This window comes from Pleurodeles waltl, chromosome 4_1 (genome assembly GCF_031143425.1).
Source record: "Pleurodeles waltl isolate 20211129_DDA chromosome 4_1, aPleWal1.hap1.20221129, whole genome shotgun sequence".
Taxonomy (NCBI): domain Eukaryota; kingdom Metazoa; phylum Chordata; class Amphibia; order Caudata; family Salamandridae; genus Pleurodeles; species Pleurodeles waltl.
Window position 1 is genome coordinate 675,875,506 of NC_090442.1, and position 26,276 is coordinate 675,901,781.

A 26,276-nucleotide genomic window follows, 5' to 3' on the forward strand; every position below is an offset into this window, starting at 1 on the left:
ACGACTGTACTGAGGCAGCGTAACCCTGAAGCCATCTCGGGCCGCTTTAATCCATGTAAGCCACTCCCTGATCCTTCAGCTCACCCTGGCAGCTTTCAATGTTCTCCCTTTGTGAGGCTTTTTCGTTTTTCTCTTCCTTCATCTTTCCCATATGTGTCTCTTACTCGTGGGAAATGCTTGAGGCAGGAGAATAAGTGCCGGCCCTCAAAAATAAGTGCCAGTGTCCTGCACCAGAACCACTGGCTCAAATTAAGCACTGGACGGCACATGCATTGAGTGAGGTGTTGGCTAATATAACTAACTCTCCATCAGCCAGAACCCCAGACAACGAGAGTCATAGTCCCAATAGCAAGACTAGCAGACCATACTGACGTGCATTGTGTATAATGTGTTGTAAGTGCAGATAACATACATTCCTAAAGTCTAAGGGATATTAGTGACTGTGCAAGTCACTGCATTCCAGCAAGAGTGATATCAATAGTTATTAGACCATTGGAATGTTGGGAGCTCCACTGAAAACAATGGAGTGCTCCGGGGCTTCTAATAGCTGGCAGAAGCCCAGAGAGCCAACACTCCAATGTTATCAGGTTCACAGCTCCACGAGACCTTTGTTTTATTTATTAGAACAGTGGTTCCCAACCTGTGGTCCGGAGACCCCCGGTGGTCTGCGAAGCCTCCTCAGGGGGTCCACGACTGCTTACAAAATCAAATATGAACAGATCACGTTCCCAGCTTTCAGTAATGACTCAGAAGGGTGTCCCTGGATTACAATAATGATTCAGTGGGGGTCCCCGGGTTCCAGTAATATTAAAGTGGGGGTCCACAGAAGTCAAAGGGTGTTCTAATGGCCTCAAAGCATTCTGTAGCTTGGCTATACCGGCACTGAAGTCCTGCACCCTTGTTAAAGGCCTGAGCCTTTGGCTCAAGCCTTTAACGCTGGAGTAGGACTTTAATGGCTGGAATAGCCGGCTTCGGCGGACCATAAGGCTATATTACAACATGGGAACGTTGAGCGTGCCATTGAAGATAATGGGATGGGTCAGGGCCAATAATGGCTCCTACTAACCTTCTGTACCAACATTACATTGTTTGTGTTTCAGCCTTTTTAATTTTAAGCATACTAACTTCAGTGGATGGAATGCCCTAATAGCATTTCTAATGCTGAACTGTGGTCTCTACTGATTACATATCTTCATTTACTAATGAATTAAGTGCTCAGTTAGAGTAGTAGGGACAGCACTTCGAAATTGTTCACAGGCTATATAGGATGTTTTATTAAAGAGATATTACAAAAGTTATATGGTGTGACCAGGCCATAATAAAAATGGCGACTATCTAAAATGCATTCAATGCTTTTGGAAGCGATTATCCTAGTGATTGGGCATCCCTCAACTCAAAGAAGAGGGCTTGATTGAACTGCCATGTCCCAAACCTTGCTTTTTCACACAACATTTGCTGAAATGATAAATACTCCGAGCCTCTGCAAAAAGGGAATGATAATTGAAACTCTCCCTAGAATGAGTACGATTATTCCCAGTGTTCATGTAATGTTTACAGTTGTACTAAGCTTCCATGTGTATAATAATAGCTATGTTTCATTCAGATAGAAACCAGTATTCCAAGTCTTTATAGAAAGGAAACAATCTTTAATAGAACTTCCTTAAAATGAAAACAAATATTTCAATTTTGCGTGATACTATTGCAGCAAACGATTGAGTAGTTTTAGCTAATGTAATACAAAGTGAATCACATCTAGACACTGTTAGGCTGAACAGAATTAGTCATTTTTCCGTTTGCATCTCTTTATGCAATGTTTTTGTGCACTCCCAAAATGTTCTCAATTGAAAAACCTGAGATAGGAAGAGAAAGTGTATGACCCTAAATCAAATCAACTGGTGGGGATGCTGGGATAAGAACTCGAGTCTCCCGAGTCCACGACGAACGCTTCTTCCTTAGCTGGCAGACTTAGCAGAGTATAGTCGTGTGGCTGATGGGCTTATTTCTTCTTCAAAGGTCAGAGGATGTACAAACCATAGATGGCAGGAAGTGGAGTACATGAGTTATCTGCTACGATATGTTCGGATTCTAATGTGTGAACATTACAAGCACTCTGTGTAACAATTTTCCAATCACATCTTTTGAAAGTTTAGCATCACCTGTTCTTGTAACCTTATGACTGAACCGAGATGACTCACATAACACAACATAAACCTACGAGGCTTACCTTTGCTTTGAGGGGGATTCTGGCTCCTGTCTCGCAGGACGTTAATCTGGTAGACCGCTCCGTAAGGCTCAAAAAGTTCCTTGAGTTCTTTCTCTGACCAGGACCTTGGGATCTGTCCGACAAACATCTTAATGGCATCTGGGTCAGGCTGGTCCGAGTGGTCTAAAGCGCCGTTCATCTTGTTGGTTGTGCCGTTACTGTACAGGACAAAGAAAGACAACTAGTTAAGACGGGTGCATTGAATGGCCAACAAAAAAATTCTACAAAGGCATGGAACAATAACAGATTTAACGCAAATAGGTCTTTCTTAATACCAGTAGGAGCATGCAAGCTTTGTTATGGTGTGTATTACGTAAGAACGTACACAGTGGCCAGCAGCTCTTCTGAATGCCTGGAGGGAACATTCCAGCCAAAATGTTGTTACTACTAGCAAGATGAGTCTTCATTACGTTACTTCTGTAAACAGGCCTGCAGCGGATTAGCATCGCGCCCGCGCCTTGGCAGTGGTAAGGCAGATCAAGCTTCATAATGGAGGCACTTGAAAGGATTGGACATCGGTCAGATTACTAATGCGGGAGGCCGGTCATGAGGCTTGCAGGCTGCATGCAGTGCGCATGTGTGGACTAGATGAGTCAGGGATTACTCACAAAGGAAAGCACTCCAACTATGTAAGAGAGGCTACAAACTCACTGCCCACACTCCCATCCAAGGGCTATCCCCAGGGTTACTGTCTGCTGCTGGGCAGAACTGAGGACAAAGCACACTGCAACTTGGGATATATCAGGCAGTGTGGAGCACCTCCAACAAGCACCTCTATCCTTTTTAACAAGCAACAGCGACACAGAAAAGACTTACTACACTTACAGCCTTTATTACAGATTGCAAATAGCTCTTTACATCTGTCTGCCAGATTTCAGTATCTTGCGCCAGACAGTGGTTTGGCTCAGGTCACAAAAGTTTGGGAAAACATTCTCTCATGTATTCACTTTGCATAACGTTTCACTAAACAGCTACACTCATAATTGAGGGAACGTCCTACCTTTAATACCATGCTCACTGCTCGCATATTACAATGCATCATTACTTGTCTCATAAGTACATTCGTGGAAGACATCTAAAGGCCACAAGACCAGCACCAAAAAAGTATATATATATACACCTTTGAAGTAAATGGTTTGTTTGACCTTACATATTAGACCTCTTGTCTCTACCACCTACTGGTGCTTATTTTGTCGAATCAAGAAACATGCAGAGTTCGTAAGGATATCTGCAGTGGGAATGCACCCCACTGATCTATCCAAGAACGACGGTACTATATATTTCCTCCTACCAAGCAACATAAATCACCCTGATAAACGCCTCGAAGGTATAGGTAGGCCCCAGAAAACAATGTCATTGCCGTAAAGGGATGTGATGTCACAGAGTACTGTTTCAGGCTTTCCCCAGCTCCTCTCCTTGTCCCCGTCACCATTGCTTATGCAGCCACCATCCATATCAGTGCTTAGGCGGAGGGACCCAATATGCTGCATCTCTCGCAGGAATGCTCCTGAAGCTAATTAGTATAAATGTAATGCATGTATGATTGTGTGTTTGCTTTGGGTAGTGCTATATTTAACAAGTCGCCTTGCATAGACACTGCAACCTTTTAAACATATTGATTACTGTTAGAATGAGGTTAATTGAAAAGAATTCGGAAGAGTACTAACAACCTTGTGCTACCCAAGTTCCAAACTGAATTACATAGTCCACTACCAAAAAAGGAGCGGTATCAGCACGTGGTAATATGCCTAGTTTTGAGCTTTTCTGGAACACGTCATGCTGAAAATTCATAGCAAGCCTCTAGTAACATCTCCCATAGAAGCCAAACCTCAACCAACACGCCATCAACCGTGGACCCTGAAAAGGTGCCTGGAAAACTGATGTGCATTGAAGCGCTTTGGCGCCTTGTGAGGGGTATAAAACTGTAGCTAAATTAAACATTGAAATATATTACATATTTGTATTGTAGCTGAAAATGTCATATAAAATGAAGTGATGAATGATGGATTGGGCTCTCAGAACCTGGGGCCTCTCCTACCCTGAGGGTTTTACACACAATAATGGTGCCCTGAGGGTACTGGGAGCTCCGAAGGAAACATTAAGATTCTTAAGGAGCTTTTACAGCAAATCAATCGCATTACAAACACACAATGCTCTTGCCTCCGTCGTGAGAGGTAGTTTTACTCAGGGATCCTGTCTAAAGAAATAGGCTCTTCTTTTACTGCTAAACATGATCGAAGCGTTGGGATTGTTTCGGGGCCTAAAAAGGCCACGACTCATCGGAATATATGTAAAAGTCGCCAACAAGTAACAGTTTTATGTGTCAGTGAATTTTGAAGACATTTCTCTTTTCACTCTCTGAAGACGGAATACAAAAAATGCCAGTGCAGATAGGTTCCCTCTGAGTGCCTATGCGTTTTACGCACAGATTGCAGCATATATAGCACCGCTTTTATCTACCTCAGAAGCATGAAACACTTAGAACAACGACTTTAAATTTGCCACTCTCTCACCACTAACCAGATATCTGTAGCAGGCGCATTATCCAACCGAACTAGGGGCCATATGTACGAACACATTTTCCCATAGACAAAGAATGGGCAAAACTGCTTGCTACATCTGGCCCTAAATCACCACACAATCTAGCAGACAATTACATTTGATTGACTGGGCCTAGGAGCGGAGGATCACTGTGCAAGGTTATTAAAGAGGAACTATTTGAACTGTGGACACCAGAGAGGAAACTTGATTAAAAGAGTTGACACCTTTATTAAAAAGTAAGCCTTCTACATAAAAATGAAGAGCTTGCATTGTCGCTGATTCACCTTTGTTATTTTTTGCCGGAACGGAGGGACTAATATATTGCTGAGATGATATATTGCGTGCATGGTACTACAACACAGCTGCCAAATTACCCTAGGGCCCACACAAATCTTGGCCTAAGGTTTAGAAGAAAAAAAAGTGATAGGTTACAAAATATCTGACTTGAACCGCTTTGAGGGGTTGTGTTGGGGGGTTGGTGGGAGGGGGAATTTTAAGTGACATGGAAGCCTGAATCCCAGGAACAATTCAGCAAGATAAGTCCCCTGGTGGTTACTGTCGGAGCACAGACGATGATTTATGAAAAAGCAAATTAAAGTATAGGGCGGGCGGGCTCTGACTGAAGCAGAGGTAGGGCGTTCCAGTCTCACAGCGATTGAGTTGAGCGGACTCACAGGCGACCTGGCACGTCCTCTTTAATCACTGGAAACGAGTCCTTGTTCATAGTGAAGGCAGTCTGGGACCAGCAGGAGGACCGGGATAGACTAGCCACATTCAAAGCATCCCCTCTCAATTTGTTCTAATCAAGACCTTAACAAAACAGCGAGTGCTTGTGTGTCCCACATGCTCAGGCAGTCCCACATAAGGAACTAGAGATGGTCTGGAAATCACGCTCTCTAAGTAGCGCCATCACTTCTGCCTGCAGTAAATAAGCGTGATGGGCACAAATGATACCACAAGGCTTCGCGCCGTCCATGGTGGTCCATCTGTAATGGAAGAGTATTGGTTTGGGGAATTGACCTAGTGGTATCTGATCTGCAGATCATTTGAGACCGGATGACAAATGATACGTGCTGAGATGGTCCCATGGTTTACACACTGATAGCTTTATTATTTGATTGGCAGATCTGCTGCACACATGGCTTGAAGAAGAACATTTCTTTTTCAGAAACCCCACAGCTAGCTTATGTTCCTCACCTACAAACGCAGATTAGTCCATAGGATAACTGAGAGATTGTTGGACCGACCTCTGGCTCAGAAGGGACGACAGACTGTGAATGGGGTTGTGTTTGCCATCTGTGACCTCTGTGTATGTGGAAAGAACTTCAGTCTCGCACTTCATCACATTTATCCATCCCCCTTGAAGAAAAAAGCAACCTGTAAAATTAGCAGTTATAGAGATATGGCTGCCATTAAGACAGCTGCTGTGCGCTCACTGTGGTATGGCTTCCTTTCGATGTGAATGGTACAAAACTGTGACAACTCACGAAGGACTGCCTTGCGGTGTCACGGATGCCTGTGATGGTTGCCCACTGTGATTCTTGCAATGCTTTTCCTAGGGCAGTAAGTTTGATGCCTCAAAGGTGATAGCCCCACTTCCACATCTGCATGTGTACAAATTCCCCCTTAAGGGTGGGACTCGCTGAACTTTTAAGTACAATTTGAAATGCTTCGACTGTGTTCACAGGAATGCGTAATCTCTAGAAATGCAAGGTGCCCATCAAGACTAGGAATTACCCCACAACTGGCAATGCTTTAACTCTGCCACTGCTCTTTGCAAGTGTGCCTCCTAATTATCAAGTAGGGAATGTGGTGGGCCCTTAATATCATAGGCAAAATAGCAAGGGACAAAGTATTGAAAGGCAGCTGTGCATACATGCTCGATATCCTACTTGACATATATGTATCATGGCGTACAGGTGCAGTTACGTATGCCCAGCTTTCCATGGTATAATCTTCTATGCAGCACACACTACACAAAACAACTAGTGGCAAAGGAAGATGAAATTAGAGCAGTTTGTGTGAAATGCTATATATAGATATATATATATATTTTTATGAAGATCTGCACTGCACCAGGCTCTCTAACCCAAAGCGCACAGGACTGGGTTCTGAGAATAATTATCAGCGATAATTAGGCTTTAGAAGAAATCATGCTAGCTTTTTCTGTGCTTCTGAGGCAGCTGACTACTTAATATTAGAAGAACTTATTACTGATGCGCTGCGCCTTTAATTAGCCATATTTGGAGCAGAGTACACTTCTCTCCCGCGCAGTAAGAGAAATTCATTAACTTTAATGGTGCTTTTTATTTGATTACACCTACACAGACATACCTTGTGACGGCCTGGAAGTGGAGTTGAAATTACTGCGCATCGCTTAAGATTCAGGTCAGGCAATATCATCGGCTTCCTTAACAACAACAGGAGCTTATCTCGGCAGATTGTAATTACTCATTAAACAGGTTGCACTAAATTTCATTTAGTCAAGAATCAGCCCGTCCTTCTCCACTTATCTGTAGAAGTGGTCCTCGCGCACAGTTCCTTAGGCAGTCAGTGGCATTTGCTTCTTGCCCGGATGTTCCTAGCAGATCTGAACAGGGTTCCATCAATCTGTTGACAGAACATTTCGGGTCCATAGCGCCGGCTGTTGGTTTTAAAGGTATAGTGCCGAGTCCAATACATTTCTACCCCCCTGTAGTCTTTCCCCATCTCCTTTGACTTCTTTCAAACTTGTTCCAACATCACCATGAGCTATAATCCTCTTCATCTTCAATGGTCTTTACTTCCTCCTCTGGTCTTATATTAGCCTTGACAACATAGAATACCCATGAGGGTGGTGCTGCCATGGGGTTCCTTCAACATTTTTATTGTCATGTAGTTGTTGCTCATTAGTGATTCAAAGCATCAGCATGTCATAGATTAAGTCCTCTAAGTGTCCCATGGGTGTAATGCAGCTTCAACATTCGCCTTGAAGGTATAGGCCACCTTTGTTACAACAAAAGATCCTGTATTTTGTCCCATGACACAATGATCTGGAGTGATGTTAGCCTCTTATATATCACAGCACCTACTATACCAACAATTGAGGGGAAAACCAGAGAATGAAGAACAATTTACCCACTCCTTTGACCTTCATAACCAACCATCAGCAAGAAAATGGTTTCTAGAAGGTTAATTTATCTGCAGAAGCCTGGTTGAGTTTTTGATACCATTCAGTACATGTGATTATATCCTCTGTCCCTTCCTCCACATTCTTCGTACTTTTTCACTAAGGAAGACTCCCAACCACGTTGTCACTCCCTCACCACATTATCTCACTGAGATTATCTTCCTTGAATGCTGGCTTATTGTCACCCAGAAACATCTGGTCGTTCCTGTCACGTCTGTAGCAGAAGAGGAGGACTGGGCCTAAAAAGGGGCGTGGAGGGGGAGGGAGTGTCATCGGAAGAGTCAGACTCATCTACAGAGGATTTACAACAAATCTGGAGCTTCACTGGCTTTTACTCTGCCTGGCATCAACCTGGTCCTTTGTTCTCCTAGAAGCCATCATCGATCCTGATTTTGTCAAATTTTTCAGCTCTACACCCACATTTTGCATATCAGAGAAGTGAAGGGACGGAGCACTGGTGGCAGGCTATTTTTCAATGGACTCTAAATCTTGCTTGAACATGATTTCAATGGTAAAACACACTTGCCTCTCAGAGCACTTGCCCCTTGGACCTCCAACTAATTAAAGGGAGCCTTTGTTTGATTCTGAAAGGAAGAGATGGCTAAAACCCCATTGTTCTGTCTTTCTGTTCTTGTGAATACCAGACTTGTGTCTTTAAACTCCTGGTTCCACTCCCCAGAACCACTTGGAAACAATATTAACAAAAACAAAGAAGCAATGGACTTCCTTCTTATAAAATGGTAATTTCTAAAGCGAGTATGCCATTGCCTTAGGAATCTCACCTAAGCTCCTATAGGAAGCCATGTTTTTTCAGTTCTGTCGGAGGCTACATCTGGCTCTCTGAGTACAGATGATCATTTGTTTATGTCCCTGTCTTATAGCCTTTTCCAAACACTGCCAGATGGAGCCTTTCAAAATCAAATACATTTCAGATTAATTCACTTCTGGACCCACTCCAGCTTCATGGCTGCTTGCAGCAGCACCTCAATTGATTTAGCATCATTATCATGAACTTTATGTGCTCTGCTCTTCAAAAGAGATGAATGAAATAAAAGCACATGGGCAGCATGTGAATTATTTCAACAAACATGTAGTGTGCATGTATTATCTGACATAATCCTTCTGGGGGTCGGTGGAATGTGTAAGATCAGAGGTATGAGCACATGGTGGGAAAGACAGAAACCTAACCTCTTGCCTCCACCAAACAGAGGTTAGTCAAAACCAAAATACACTCACAAAACAACAAACTACTAGGGATGGCACTACGCTGGTGATTTGTCAGAGGTATGGAACCTGAAGATAATCTGAAGATAAACTCAAACATTGATCGAGGCAGAGCACCTAGCACAGCGAGTAGCGGCCACGGAGGAGGGGCCAAAATACCTAGTACATTTTTAGACCCCATTTGTTGACTGTCATAATAATGCAAGCAATCCAACAGAGGAGCAATCCCTATCCCTGCAAACCTGATGCTCTATAACGGTTGGAATGAAAAGGAAAATCGGATGGTACGATGCAGATGATTTTTGCACAATGCTCCCCACACTCCACAGCACTGAGCGCAGAATAAATGGCCGGCTACACTGAGATAAAGCAGAACGTTGAATTATCTGCATTTCTCGAACATTCAGTAAAGATCTTCAGACACAGCAAATTGGACCGCACTTATCTGTTAGTTTGCACACTACTGTGGAAGCGGATGTGGTAATGAATGTCTCACGGCCAATCAATTGTGTCTAATGGCTAATGCGTGTCTGTTGCTAATGCATCAGTGACATAGTGAGCATGGGTATTTTTCAAGGAAGTACTAAAGCTGCTATGGCCAGGTCTTCAGTCAGATCTGTAGTACACAGACAAGCATGGTTATTATATGTTAACTACATATAGACTCTCTTGAAGGCTGTAGATCTGCAAGCATACACAAAAACTCAATGCAGCATTTGTCAGCTACAGTAGACACCCGGTGGTACTTCATATGGGACAAATCGAGATCAGTGTGGACAGCGATGTGTGCACCAAAAGAGTGCACTAGCACTCAGAGCCTCTCGGCACCCTAACAGTAACGTGACAGTCATCCACTCTATCTGCTTTCAAGACAGAAGTCGGCCACAGTTAAGACTTAAATCATATGGCAGATGAATCCAAACGTCGGGTGCCAGAAAAGATCAACCACCTGCACTTGAATAGCACTACCACAACACTTAGAATAGCAAGGGTGGCGAAACACCAATAGTATCTGATGGGGTGTAGCCTGAGGTCTTCCTTAGTGAGAAGCCAGGGCCTGTGTTAGTCACAGTCCAGTGAACTATCCAAAGGGTCTGAAACATACTTTGTTTTCAAATTGCTCAGCGTCACGTGTGCAACAACAGTGTCACATCCACTTTGTGATTCACCCAGTGATGACCCTTGCTGTGATATTTTTAAGGTTCTACATCCTCTTTGCTGAGTACTGTGGGACAGTCAGCAAAAGTGGCATAGTCTGACTTAGACAGTACCAGTGCTAAAGTGGCATGTCCTTTCCGATGGTAGTCGAGGTAAGGAAAAAGCCTTTGAGGCTATCTCAGATAACAAAAGAAGCTAGATGTGATCACACACAAAACTCAGATTTAGAAATATTTAAGTATTCGTGGGTTAAGCTAAAAATACATTCTCTGCATCCAAAGCCAATAATCCAACTGAAGGAGGATTGGACAGGCATCTCAGTTTCAGGATGATTTGGTTATAATTCATTAAGTTTGGAAAAGAGAGTCTAACAGAATAACTCTGGCCCTCCAAAGAACACAGCTAAAATGTGAAGAACAGAGGAGAAAGAGCCAACCTCTGCAAGACTCCACAGTCCAACGCGGACACAGTTGACTGACGAGGTGGGAGAGAAAGAATGAATCCTCTGATTCCTCTTTCTTGTACAGAATAGACAAAATGTCATGATGCATGGAATAGAGCACCACAGATAAGTTCAAATGGGCCACTGTACCTACACCCTTCTTATCCACAAATAATGAAAGGCATCAACACGATCTACAATACCGAAAATTGTTCATGACTGAGCAGAGCTCGTATTTGGGAAGACTTCTAGGAGGTCAGGAAATGAACATCTTGAGGGACGGTATTCTCTGCCACATTTAGGCTTTGCTGTTTGAAGATGCTCTGTGACCCACTTGCCCGAAAGTGTAAATGACATTTGAAAGGCGCGTTGTACACACATTCAACAGCTGCATGCCACGTATATTCTTTGATGCAGACTGCAATACAACTTTCTAAAAATGTTTTTTAATAAAATTCAAACCCTGAAAAAAGGCCCCAGGCTGGCTGGCCACATGTGGTGAATCTTGTGTTGGCAGTCAAAATAAAAGAACAGAAAGAGCATTTAACTGACTGCAATGAGAAAGATCATGAAAAAAAAAATCAGAGAATATTAACGTCTTTGCTATGTACATCATATTTGTCTGCCAATGATTATCATTAGTAACTGTTTCATCATTCGTTACACCTAGTGTTAATGTTCAGTCTTTTGACATTACATATGTAATATCTGGGGAATTAAAGTTTGACCCAGCATTGAACACTTTGAAACACTGCCCTCTTAACATTTCTGTTCAAGCCTTTACACTTTATAGGCACAGGAAAAGTAAGTGCATGTCCAGAATCACCCACTATTGGTCAAGTGTCCAGGACTGCATTCCTAGCCTGGCGTTCTCCTACAACCCTACAAGAAATCAGCATCCCCAGAGACATTGCGAGGCCAGCAAGGTTTAGTCAAATATCCACATTGCAGGTATTTGTATGTTAACCTAACTGTATAGCAACAACATTCCTGAAATAATGCGGATTGGTTACAACGGAAGCAAGAGTACAAGTAAAAGTATTGAGTCTAAGTGGGGAATGTAGAGATATTTTTACTTCCGGCCTTGGTGTTTCCTGATGAGGTGCGTTTTCACCTGATTCTCTGCAGTGAAGGAGTGGAGAGGTTGGTCAGCTCTTCAGAGAGACATACCTATTTTGCTGTAGTGACTTGATAGGGAATGGTGCCAAAGGTCTTACTAGTCAAGTCTGCCTGTTGCTGATAGCTCTGATTTTGAGGCACTCAGACTTTTTGTGAGCACTGTATCTCCTGACCACTGACAATTACCATCCCCATAGCTTCGAAGTGAACACATCATGTGTGCCACCATTAGCTTTGTAAATAAAAGCACTTTGCACACTAGGAGCTGAAGGACCAAACACATACACCCTGATTACAAGTTGAGTGGATTGGGATTTCCAGTCAGTTCCACTCAATCATGAGCGGGCTGTTTGGCACTGGGATTTACCAGGTGTAAGAACAATGGACCCAATTGGAATTGTTTTCTGAATGTTCTGCCCAAACCAGGCTCCTGGCCCACACCCAACCCTCAGCTGTGGCACGGGAGGAGCATGAGATGCTCTCTCCCGTCAGACTACAGTCTCGCCTTTTCTCCTTTCCCTTTACACCACCCTCCCTCCCTGCCTCGCAGCAGCCCTCCCAGCTCACATTTACCACCTGCTAAGAGCAGCTGGTTAATGTGAGCGACAATCCCCATGGAAAAGAGAATACCATATGGAATTCTACCCTGTAAAACTGGGTGTGCACAGTTATTCCTCATTCCATAGAGATAAACTCATAAATGAACATAATGGTGGGGTGTTGCAGGTTTTGCAAATTTGCCACCGCACCAGTTCCATGGGAGTCACAATTGGGGCCGTAGTAGGAAAAGCATAAATACTAGTTTGCAAATCGCAGCAGAAGAAAGAAACAGGACTGGATCTAGAAGTCATATCTGACATGGGATCTCTTGTTAACAGTTGTGCACAAGCACTGGATTAATTGCTTGTGCAAAACGGAGAGGTCAAGGGAAACTGTGGCTGGAAGAACACTTTACTCCCTCTCAGGGACGCACCACCATTTCTCTTTTCCCTCCAGAGAAAAGGGCGGCAGCAAGCAGTGTGGCACTGCCTGGTACCAAAGGCCACTGGAAAAACTGAGCTCACAGCCACTAATGCCACAGCAAAACTCTTACACCAGCTCAGAATGTGCCCTTATGAGCTAGAACCAGAAAACGCTGCGGTTAAAAGGAGGGTTTTGGTTCCAGAGAGGATGCACATCCTCTGACCTGGATAAATCGCTAGTCCTCGAACTGTGGCAGCGGTGCCAGTCACATTCCTTGGCAGGTTGTAGTTGAAAAACAAGGCCCGGAACAGTAATTTGTAATTATGCATTGCCTCTTAATGGCCTTCAATTAACTCTAACTGCCTATTTCCAATACGAGAAGGGATAGAAATGTGGTCAATTTAGGATTGTTTTTGGCATGAGCATCTTGCATATTGCAGGGAGATAATGTAATTTAAATAATACATCTGCTGCTCATTACACGTCGCGCTTTGCCTGCCGTATGCCCCGTGCAAAAAGTAGAGGGAAGTTATCTGCCACGAGCAGCGGGGGAGCACCATTTATATAAAGTATGCCGCTAACACACCTTCATACCCAAATGTAGACACACACACACTTATAGGCACACATGAAGGCACGTTCATGGCAATGTGGGGGCTCACAGCCTGTCAATCTGAGTGGATGCCTTTATTATCTCACTTGTTTCAGTTGCAATTGGAGTTTCCATGGAGACGCAGCAGCCAGTTCTAGAAATTATAAGATAAATGTCAGGCAGTGATCACAGTGTTAATGAAGCTTCATTGACAAGCAGCTCCATGCTTCCAATAATAAGCCTGCTTTCATTAGCATATGTGTAGCCTGTGCGAAGTGGGGCATGGTGAGGAGTGGCGCGGGGGAGGCGGGGGCAGGATGAGAGAGGGAATAGATTTAGAGAGAAAACCCACACGACGTATGAATAAATGTGTATAAATGTGTGTGCCTATAAGTACCCTGAATATCTGTATGCATACTTGCTATGTTCGCTGTTGACTTTTCCAGTGATGTGTGTGTTGGCAGGTGAGTGCACGGCTCACTTTGCTTGTGCACGGCTCACTTTGCTTGTGCACACACTTTCTATTCTGGGGACAGTCACGTTGACGATGAGGCAGTGGTCAATGGGGTACAACTTTACAAATATCACCCAGTGCTTCCCTCACACATTGCACCTCTAAAAGCTCATACCCCGTGTCATGTATTGCTGATTGCCGCATCTCTACTCCGGAGGACTGAAAGGATTCCTGGTTGTTGAAACTTTTTTTCCCTCAAAATTTACAAAACATTTTCTCCTTCCAATTTCTTTTGCTTCCACCGCCCCGGGGGCATACTGTGATTGGGAATTTTCTCTGGAGCATGACACTGGGCCCCTCTCACATTCTGCAGGGGAGGCGCCATCATTTTCTCCTAGCCACTGTGCACTGCTCATCGCATTGACCACCTTGCAGGGTACTCGGGTGCTGGGAATGCAGTAACAATGTAAACCACCACTAGCAGACAGACAGAGATCCTGCTGGTGTCAGCACTAAAGTGCAGGAGGTTGGGGCTGTAGCCCCTCCACCTACACTCCCCTGTCTCCTTCGAGTATGCAGAGACCAGAGGGAGAGGGGTAGAAGGAAAGGAGACTTATCTACCAGACGAACTCCTCCATCTTTTTGGAAACCAAGGTGATGGATCAGCATCTACCTAAGAACCAACTTGAGAACCTGTTTTTTTCACAGTTCTAAAGTATGAGCAGCAAAACAATATATAATTTACTGCTCTTATACCGGACCCATAAAAGTAGGGGGTTACAGTCTGATTTTGTTGATAGTGGCTGCTAATAGAAGCATGTACAACAAAACGACTGGAAGAACTAATGGCAACAGATATGGGCCAACTCGAGGTGTTTGGTGGTGGCTTCTGATGTCACCGGCCATTTGAATCTGGCTGTATTTGTTTTAATGGCGTTTGGTGGTAAACGATTCTAAATGTGGATGAGAAAAACTGTAAATATCCCTGTATTTCATATATATATATATATATATATATACACACACACACACACACACACACAATGCAAACGTTTTTTAGGCACATTCTATGTATAGTTTTGTTCTGCACAAATGTGTCCAGATGGATGGAATTGAAAATGGTGCTATGCAGCAGAATATGCAAAGATAAAACAATATGAAGATCAAGATTCTGAACAATCATGCATTAGCTGTGTCCCCAGCCAAATATATTTTTCGTTATTTGTGTGACATGCAGTGGACTTTTTCAATACTACCTCAGCATTGCGAACAGGCAACCTTTCAAGATAGGGCAACTTCGCCCCCAGTGGAATATTAAAAAGTCAGTGGCCACAAAAACTTAATAAAATTAATTTTTCCGGATAGCATCACTTCATTAAAGACTGTGAAACACTACCATAGAATACCACTCTTTAAACTCTTACTACGTTTCTTAAGCCATGTGGTATTAATTTACAAAACACGCGCACCTGGAAGCTGACAGTTTTTTGTGGTTTCCAGGGTATTTAACTCAAACCGACGCAGGAAAAAACGACAATTCATCCTATGGTGTGCTGCCAACTGCAAAGAAAATAGTTCTTGGACTTTATTCATTAAGTGTGTATTTTAGGGCTCTAGAAATTCACTGTCGGAGGGATTCTATGAGATCGGGTAACATCCTAATTATTTTCTTGTCGATGGGAGTTAGCTGGGGCAGCTGTACTTCGAGTACGACTTCCCTAGAGTGGTTTGCTAGAAGTCAAAACATTTGAGAGGTCTCCAGTGGGAGGCTTGGTGGGGTTCCAGAAAAAGCAAAAATAGCACTAGAGAGAAGAAAGTGCAAGACAAGTCACGAAAAAGCACTCTAAACTAGCAGGTGTTATTCCTCATTGGGTCGGGCTGTGTTAATACTGCTGGTCCATTGGTTCACTTGATAGTGATGGGCATACAAAGTCAGTGGATCAAATACAACACATACCTTCCTTTTTGCCCAGAAGCCCCAAAATCAACCCTGACCTTGGTGTGAAAAAGTACATTTTGACGAGAAGCACCGCGTGGCCAAGTTTGACGTTTTTGGTGTCTTTTGCCTGCAAAGAGGCCAGTGATCCCGGGTGTCAAACTAAAACAGCAGTAGTCAACTACCAGCTGTGGGACAGTACAGCAGAGTAGTGCTCACTAATACTGATGCATTGAAATATACATCAGATGAAGCCTGCCGGTGCCTTTCATTCTGTCCTATGATTTAGGGACTCTAAATTCCAGAAACTCAACTTGGGGGTCTGTTTTTAAATTTAGGGGCAGCCTTCTAGGTGAACATGCACCAAATGTTTTTGATTTTCACCAAACAAATGACCCCACACCCTGGGAGTTTGCTCTAGGTGAATGGGTGTGGGATCGTGGGGGGGGCAAAGCCAACAGGTCTCGCCTTTTAGCTTTGCCAGTGCAGACCTGTTCGCTTTGCCAATGATTTTCTACCAATGTGGTACACCATCTGCAGAAACAAAAAATGTTTTTTTTTTTTACTGATGCTAAATATCACTGGCAAAACAATACATAGACAATAAGGTGTCATGATGTATAAGAGTGTATTTATCATTACACATATGTGCTATGATGCTAAGACTTCCCCAGTGTCACCAAACACACACACACGCATGCATCAACATGCGTGCACACATGAGACCTATCATGGCACCCATTTTGTTTTTTTGTATTTTTTTTTCCCTAAAATTCCTGAATGGGAGACAACCATAGTAGAAAGGTAAATTAAAGAGAGAAAAAAACATAACCATGCAAAAGCACTTTTATTTTGGAAACTCCTGATCCGGCAGCAAATTGCATATGTTGGGTCTTGAAAAATAGACCTTTTTAAAAAAAAAAAGAAATACAAACAGGGGGTGGAGTTATGGTGGAGCTGCTGGTGAGTGAGGAGTGGGAGCAGGGGGTAGCAACAGAAGAGCTGATTGGAGGGATACTTAAATAGAAAAAGATGAAAAACCCAAGCAGGATGGGGTCAGGAGAACAACACGGTATGTGAAGAGGTGAAATTGGGAGGGGCGGGAGAAGCACTGGGCAAGCTGGTTGCAGGAAGCAACATGGAGAGCGCAGGGGATATTTCAGTGGAGAAACTGCAAAAGAAGGAGGGACAAGAAAACATGTATACTCACATGGTGTAATGAAATAAATAGGAAAAAAGTGGTTCCCTGAAAGTAAGCACTGGAATGAGAAAAGTAATCCATTCAAAAGAATAGTAAAGAAGATTTTCTCCTGGAGAGAGACAAATACATGAAGAGGAAGGAAAAGCACTGAATAAGAAGCAAGCAATGGCACTGACAAGAAAGTCAATGAATGGAAAGCTATGGGCGGACCCAAAGCCCATTGTAAGTATTGGTATTTCAGGTCATCCACTTACAGCCACAAACTACCTATAAACAAGACTTAAACGTTAATGTGAACGGGTTAGATAGGGCAATTACTATAGTTGGGGGGTTTCATCAGGTCTGATCAGTGCCTGGAGGTCACCCTTCTGTGACCAAAACTTAAACCAATCAGCAATAAGTTTCAAATAAGGCTTTATTCATTTGTTGAAGTCAGACACTCTCCTCTTGAGTTGCTTTGCTAACCATAATTCTATAGCGGCGTTTTTTCATACATGAACAGAATTCGATAACTGTTGCAACCCATTTGTCTTAACCACAAACAATCATGTGGAAGCCTTTTAATGCACTGTGGTATTTACACAGCAAAAGACAAGGTTAGTTGAATCGCAGCTCTTGGCAGGCTGTCTGGTGTTTTTGATTGCATCGGTATTTAACGGCCGCCACATCACATGGCATGTAGGCCACATATAGCATTCCTGTGGAATTGACAACATTATGGTGAGACTTCGTGGTAAGGGATCTCTCTTTAGCTGACAGTCTACAACAAGCATTTTCAATGTAACGGGTCTCGCATTTGTTCGAGTAAGAGCTATTAGCGTTGTAAAGCAAAAACAAAACGCAGCGCGATCGCGCTATGTAAGATGCAGCGCAATCGCGCTGCCTGGAAAATAAACAGATAAAGTAGTCCGGACCCCAGGCTGAAAACACCGAACCTCGTATGTTTTTGCTACTTTACCGGTGCTGTATAGGTGGGCTAAACACTGGAAAAGGCATGAGGTATGAATGCCTTTCACAAATGAAAGCAAGAGAATTCTACAAGGAAAGCCCACGAACCAATGGAAGTGACTGCCATGGCATGGGCGTGGTTTCAAGCCCAAAGAGAGATTACAGAATGGACGGAACACTTTGTGCTCCCCATAAAAATGGAAACATCAATTCCTGTAGGATTTCTTGGGTAACAATATTCGGATGACGGTCCTTTGAATACGGACTGTAAAAAAGGCATCTGGCATAAATAATCTCCCGCGTAAGTAATAGTTCTTATTGTTTCGAATTAAAAAAATACACTTGAGAGAGTTCTGTGAATTGGTGAGAGAGCGCGTCACCAGGACACGTGTGGTAGGTCTGTGCGCACTTTGAGAGCAGTGTAGGGCTACTAGCTCCCTCCAGCACAGCCATTCGCCTGCCTGCTGCACAGCAATCGAGTTTACTGGCTCATCAGCTCTGTAATGGCTCTTGCACCTCTAGGTCTAGGTCACGCCTTTTAAAGATTGGTTACTGGCTTGGCTTCGGAAAAGTCACCTGTTGCAGTTCGCGCTCTTTCTACCTGGACCTTCATTCCTGGTGAACAGGAAAAGTCACAGCCTTTGAAGTGTGTGCTCTGAGGCCTTCCACATGAAAAATCTTTGCATCCTATACTGTCCGCAGACGTCTGGTGGACTAAATTCATGCGGTGACTTACCACTGGAAGAATTAACTAATTCTTGAAATAGGGCTGCAAAGAGAGTTAAATATAGATTGAACCCTCAAAACAGTGCCTCGTCAAAGTTAAGGCAATGGTTCTCAGCATACCTGCATCAATTGTTTCAAGACGGAGCATTAACTCAGTCCGGTGCGCACAAGCCAGTGTATTTACCAACCAGAGCAGGGAATCCAATTGGCTGTCTAGCATCAGCACCAGGCAAAGGAAAAGCTATACCAGCCCTGCTGTTATCTTCGGCTTATGGAGAGCTCTCAACTCGCTGAGCTATTTTACTGGCTTGTTTCCCTTTGATGTAGCCTTTTATGTAAAGTAGTCTACTGTATCTGGTGTGCCATGCTTCAAAGAGACGATCATTGATGCCCGCCCACATGACACACAGAACATCCTAGTGGCTGCCATTCCTTTCAGCCACACCCTGTGTCCCACGTATGACCTGCCTGCTGTATGACCCAAAACCAGTCCTACAACTCACAATTAAAGCTTTCATGGTTTACTGTGTGTTCTCCACGCAGTGGTGACTCCCTTGCACTTTATACCCAACTAGGACGGCGTCCAACACCAGTTAATCTGAATTCAGTGAAGAAGAAAAGGCCCTGAGGCAGGTGGCGGATTACAACGGAGATGGTGCTCTTTAATGAACAAGCAGTGTGGAAGTAAAGTCATATGAAGGTGTAAACGAATACTAGAAAGACGAGTGAAGTCCCAGAAAGGGAAACAGGAGATTATGCATTTAAAAGGAAGTGGCAAGCTGAATGAACAAAAAAAAGTTTAGCAGACATATATGCTTGAAAGTTGAAACAGAAAACCAGGTGGAATTTTTAATTCCACTCACAGAATTAGAGAAATTTGGTGACTCTGCATTTCTATTGTAACCCGAAGATCATGTCAAATTCCACCAATCATCAAAAGGCTTCAGAATGGGAGCTGTTGAGCGTGAATGAGATTTGGTGTCCCTTAGCATGATTTTTGGTCACTAGGAGGACTTCCCATGAGATTTTCTAATGTGGGCGGTCAGTCAGAGGGCTAATTCCCAAGCAGATGTTCTACTCAACTGGCAGCAAAATCAACTCAAAAATAGCATGGTGTTGTTAGCGCAACTTTACAGGGCAGAATACACTGCCATGATAAATCACAGTGTGATGTGCATTTTCCGCCCCTTCGTGGAACTCTGTGGGTTATCATGGAGTGTTTTATGGAACTCAGGCCTACTGAAAAAATATAGTGTATGTAGGAAGACAAAGCGATAAAGTCTCTTATTTTCAGAGGTTGGCCTTGTTTGTAAACTGTGAGTGGGTGGACGAATTAACAAGTAAACCGGTAGTCGAATGCCACAGGTCTCAAACGTGGTTTACCAGAGAAATGGTTTCATGACCCTGAAGACACCAAGCTTCCAGCAGTGGTCTTTCCGTTTACAAACCATCATAAGGATCACCATTGCAAATAGGAATTTGATTGTAAATAAAGAAATTGTAAATTTTGCACTTGTATAGCACACTACTCACCCGTTGGGGTCTCAAGGTGCTGTACGCATACTGCTGTGGAACCCCTCCTGTCTTTTCCCTGTGAGGCACCCGCTCCTGGACAACCCCTAGGGTGAAGCCAGGCATCCACACACTGTCAGGGCTGTTGTGGAGATTAAGCAAGCTATTGCTCAGAGTTACAGAGTGGACCCATTAATTAGATTAGGGCCCATTAATTAGATTAGGCACAGAGGCAAGAATTATATGGTCCAAGGGAATTGAGCCCAAAACCCGCCAGGGGAGAATTGAACCCTGGTCCTGGGCCAGATCTCTGCATCAGGGTCTGCCGCTCTAACCATTGTGCCACACTTCTCCATTCAACTGGTTCTGCTGTAGCCATCCAGCATGACAACCCTCGTGTTGCACTAGGCCCAGGAATGGAAGCCCAAGAATGGGCTCATGCAGGTGCATTACGCATACAGGTTTTGGGCCATGTGGCTCATGAGATGCATTAAATCCTGTGCCCTCCAGATACCTGACAGTTGGCAGAGAGTGGCTCAGACACATTGTGATATGTGAAGGTCAATCAAAAATCATTATGCATGTGTGGTCTCCAAAGCGGCCACGGTGGACCCGGCAGATAGAAAGCATCTGCAGCTATCAACAATGCTGCACCACTCCAGGTGGTAGCTCAAAAGGCGGACATTGTAAAATAGAGGCTGAGCCCGAGAAAGGCTCTGGCAGGAACGAGGGGAGGAATTTTCTCTCAGATGGTCTAAACTCATTTTGCACGAATAAACGTACCAGTCAGGCAAATGCTGATTTACCACTTGCTCCAAGTCATACTAAGACAGGAGAAGCGGCATCCCACCTTTTTCATAGCATTACACGTAAGAGCGTTGTGTTTTTTTAGGAAATCATGCATATCCCTTATGAATTGTGAGATTAAAAATAATCTCTAATATAAGATTTGCTAAGGAGAACTTTGTAGGGAAAGGTTTATGCTTTGGCTTCGATGCAGGACTGCTTTTGTTTCACCTACTTGTTTATGAAAAAAATGTGAGAAAAAGCATATTCTCTTACATTAAAGTTAGAATCAAAATTATTCATAATCACAATAGTATCATCCACTGGGTTCTCTGTACCCCTTAATGCATCCAATTTATGGCTCGATCAATGCATTATTTTTGGATTCCTACATATGAGATTTAAAGTCAATGAGGCTGAAAGGAAGTCATTTAAATAACCAGTGGCGGAAAACATGGCACTGATCTCGCCTTCGTGCACTTGCACTAGGCATCTCTGATGCAGTCAAACGCAGATCGGTGGCGGGTTAGTGGCTTCAGCTCCATCTCGGGGACCAACTTTCCCTGCCATGCTAATTGCGCTACCTTGGCTCGCTTGTCATGCATAATGTTTAAGTATAGAATAATTAGGGGAACCTTTACAACATTCCAGACATGTGGAGCAGCAATTTGCTCACATTGCAGAAGGTACCCACATTTACCAAGACCAGCCAACAGGCTAATTGTACATCTCAGGTACATTCTGGTGCTATTTGTTCATTTGTGTAATTCAAAAGGTAAAAGTCTGTAGATCAATTTGTAATAACTGGGAGTTGGGTCCACAGGGCAGAAAGCAAGAGAGCGAAACAATACGTGTTGTACAAATGCCTTTGGCGGGCACCATTTCCTGACAGTAACAGGAATGAAATATTAGGACATGGACCTCGGTGACAAGAGCCGATCAGAGAAACTGACAAACGGTGTGAAACGCATCCTATGATGGACGCTCAGCATGAAATGAGCAGTAGTGCTATAACATTTCCAGACAAAGACCTATCTAGACTGCTCCAGGCAGGCGCTTCTCGCCACAATGTACTCAGTAACATTATCAGTGTCGGCCACTAAAGTCGCTCTCATTGATGGAGGGCTGGCAATGGGCGTGTCAAGCAGAAATAGCTGATCCCTTCCTTAACTGAAGGGAGACCCACTGATATTTGTTCTACATTGTCATGATTACATCACATCTCCTGCATAGACAATTCAAAGACCCTAAACCTATTCGAAATTGCTGAAAATGCTTACTAAATTCCCCAACTTACATGAAAATAGTGAAAACGAGAAAAATATTCTAGCTTCACTAAATAATGTCAATTTGATTGTGACCTATAGACGAGTCCTATCGCCAGTAGTGGGTCCTGTTGTTAGACTCATACTACCAGTTTCATAAAATATTACTTAGCCAAAATCATAATTCACAACAATGTGCATTACATCCAACATTCAAAAATATATTACTTTGATTTAAAATATATTGCTGACTAAATTCAGACTATAGTTTTCCACATCGCAAGTGACTTGATGGGCAATATCTGCCACACCCTCAATAAATGTTCGTCAATTTTATAACCTCTGTCCAGAATCTGCAAATCTGGACATTTTATTTACACAAGGACTTAGTAACTATGCTGATCTTTCATCCAAAGGTGGCCTCATTGAAACTACCACTTCAGAATCCATGCACAGGAAGCCAGGAAAGCATCAGAAATGCCGCCCATCAAACTTCACGTTCAGCCATTTTGCACGCTTCATAATGGGTGAGGTCCAACTTTAGGGATGGGAAAACACTGGACGTTCATTGGAATGCTAGTGGGCTTTTTCTTTATGTGCGTTTATATTATGGATGTGCGTGCCCGTGTACACAAGACTTTTTGTGCAGAATCACAGATGGGCCTCTACAAAATTCAGTACAGAATTATTACCCCGTCAGCACTGGGGGGGGGGGGGGGGGGGGGGGGGGGGGCAGCGGGGGGTTATCTGCTGTCTGTCTAATTAATTTAATTTATTTGAAGCAAATGTGCAAACAAATAAAGAGTTTCTGTACTGGTACAATTCCAAGTATTTCATTCTCCCATGACATTAGAGAAGGTGGCTACAACCTTTTTGCCATTGAATACTTTTACAGTCCAAAACACAATAAGGCGAAAGGAACTGTTGTACAGAATCTGGTAAGGGTATCTGAAAGAAAGGTGCGACCTTCAATGATTCCATTTTCAGGGATCGACAACCAGTCTCTCTACATGCAGTTAAAAGTACAATTCCCAAGGCTGTCTCAATGGCGCCAGGTTAATGATGTGAATTTGGTTGCACATTTTCCATTCTGTAAAACTGTTGTGTGTTGGGGTTTAGAAGACAAGGAAAGGGTCCTGTCGTGTTTTATCCCATTTCAATTCAGCCCAATCAATAATCTTCCCTCCCTCCCTCTATTTTTCTCCCCCCCCCCTTTGTCCTGCCCTACCAGAACCCCCTTCCCTTCACTTACTCCCCCACTCTCATCTCTCCTCTTCTTTCCAGATCCCTTCTATTCTCTTCCATTCGTGTTTTTAATTCAGCCAGAGAGTTAGCTCAATGACCAGACCGCTCACGTCTGGAAAAAGTGGCGATTGGCAGCTTACAGTGGGGGTTGTGGCAAGGCCAACCCGGTCTTCCAGCTTCCGGGAAGTGGGTAAAATGAGTGCTGTTAAACTGGGTAATGGAACCATCTGTTAATGGGAGTGCTTAGAGATGGCAGCACGAGTGCCTTATGAGGCACTATATATAAATGAGCTATTAGCTGCTCTGTGGCACTTATGGTGCTTGTATGCCCAGAAGTTGCTCAGTACACGTAAGTAGAGAAGGGAAAGGGTATTGTGATATAAGGCAGGGGAAGCAGAACAAGTATGTTAATGTTACCCAGCAAGAAGCAAACACCAGGAGTGAGAGAGGGAGGAAGGAACACTAACACGGCAGGATGACAGGACAAAGGAAAGGCCTGAGAGACAGATCAACATTGTCACTGGGGAAGATGCTGAATCCAATGTGCATGCGTTGTCAGCCACAATGAGCGAATGGTTACACGAAGCTATCACTACCCACAATACTAGATTAAATATAGCTATAGGATTAACACAAATAAGGCATAATTACTAATAGTATGTGCTTCTTAAATGGCCAGCCACCTCTGACGGTTCTTCAAAGTTCTCACGGCGCAGCATGACAGAACAGAAACCTTCTGTGGACATACGAGTGCTACATGCTGGCATCGAAGAGCAGCGCAGTCTACTGACTTTCCGCGGTTGTACAGCAGTGCCCAACCGCGTACCCTGTCTCTTAACAACACCGCCTCCTTCTTCCATCATTACGGCTTAAATACAACATTGCAGTACCCTGCTCGACCACGGTGCCTCTGAATCTTGCAGAACAGAAGGCACTTTCTGGAAACTGTTGTCCCAATACCCTATACTTTCACAAGCTGCATACCAGATATCATAGAGACAACAGCTTCTGAATTCAGCATGAGGCCACCTATTTTCTAACTAGGCCCCAAAACAGATGAACTAGCGTGGCTCCAATGTCTCATAATCTGTTGTACGCCTATTGGATAAAAATGAATTTATGTTGAAATGAGTCCTGATCCACCTGTCACTAGGACAGAATTATAGAAACTCTCAATCCGTGTGTATCAGCTGCAACCCGGAATGTTTTCTCTCGATTCTGGAAACTGATCTATGTCTGTAATTGGTCTAACATTCTGAAGTTGGAATACTTGCGCCTCTGGAGTCCGCTGGCAATCTCTGCGGCCACTTTACGCTCACTTGCTGATCAGTTGTATATAACCAGGGAATGAAATGCCTCTTTCCAAACCACAATAACTCACGCTGATGTGGTTCCAGTGCCGAAACATTTTCGGAAGGTGATTTACAGAGCAGGGCCTTCTATTGGCAAGCACATCCCATTGGCTGCTCAGCTAAGGACTAAGCGCTCGAAGTCCATATCTTGTTGTGCTTAAGGCCTTTCAGAATTTATGTTTGGTATTGTCTGCTTGCCAGGAAATGTGCGCAGATTTATGAATGTCAAGCCCAGGAGCATGTCTCATAGGGAGCTCATGCTGCGGTGATTCTCCATCAAGCACAGCCATCGCACCGTGGAATGAGTGAGTCAATGAATTAGTGCTCGCTGAAGTAAGAGCCACCTGGAGTAGTTTCATCCGTTATGGACTGGCACACTTAACCACGAAGAGCACATACACAAATGTGAATCAACGGCCAATGCATAAAGTCCCACTCACGCATGCCTCTGAAGCAAGGCTGACATTTACTCTTCTTGCCAACAACCCTAGCCAACTAGACTAGCCTACGTCACGAGGCGCGAGAATGGGAACAAACTCAACCCATAACATGAGGATAAATATTTCCGACAACAGAGAGAGTGCCCCTGTTTAATGGGAACAGAATGTTCTATTGATTCAGCCTCCAAGTTGTCATTAATGCATTCAACAAGCTGCTATTATAGCACGTAAGAAGGGCCCTTTGCGGTTTTTTTCCCACTTCTGCTTCATGAAGAGATGTTGAACCATGCAGTTAAGCCACAGCCCTCCCACAAGATGTTGTACTTGCACCTCCGTGCCAAGGCACAAATTAATTTCTCTGAAGAGAGCTCCGTGATGCCCATACATGCTAGGTGCGGAGGCATGCCATGCAAAAAATCTTATCCCTTCACTAAATTGGCCCGTTAAACCATCAGTTGAATTACTATCACCCAATCAATGCTTTATGTGCCTTAAAATCCCTCTCTACCACACCTCGGGGGTTGGCTCTTCAGAGTCACACCACGCTTGGCCTCAGTAGAAATCGCCATTGCATACATGACCCATTAACGGTGTGTATCCAATTTGCCTTGAGGTGTTTCAACACTCTGGATTCCCTAGTATGAAATAATTAAGCAATGCGAGCTCTCCGTTCGGTTTGCAGGGGTATGAGAAGAACAAACCATCAAAACAGATGTATTATCTAGTGTCAAAAAACAGGGTCTACTTAGCAGGTTTGCTTTGCATTTGATATTCAGGACCAGATTTTGTAACATTTGATGCAACACCTCAAGACAACTTGCTTTGCTGCGTCAAATGGAGATGCAGCAATGCATCATATCTACTAAGCAGTGTGTGCTGCCCAGCACCAATGCAAGCACCCTTGCACCTTACAGGTAGGATTGTAATTGTGCAGGAAGTA

The 26,276-nt window shown here is 43.7% G+C and overlaps 1 protein-coding gene across 50 annotated transcripts in view; it reads right to left on the reverse strand.

The window, feature by feature from the left end:
• Positions 1 to 26,276, reverse strand: part of CELF2 (CUGBP Elav-like family member 2) — a 986,198-nt gene that overhangs the window by 257,071 nt on the left and 702,851 nt on the right. For all 50 annotated transcript variants that reach the window (XM_069229233.1, XM_069229249.1, XM_069229230.1 and 47 more), the window contains one exon: positions 2,225 to 2,421. In XM_069229233.1, coding sequence (XP_069085334.1) covers positions 2,225 to 2,421 — 197 coding nt within the window. The remainder of the gene's footprint in view (positions 1 to 2,224; positions 2,422 to 26,276) is intronic.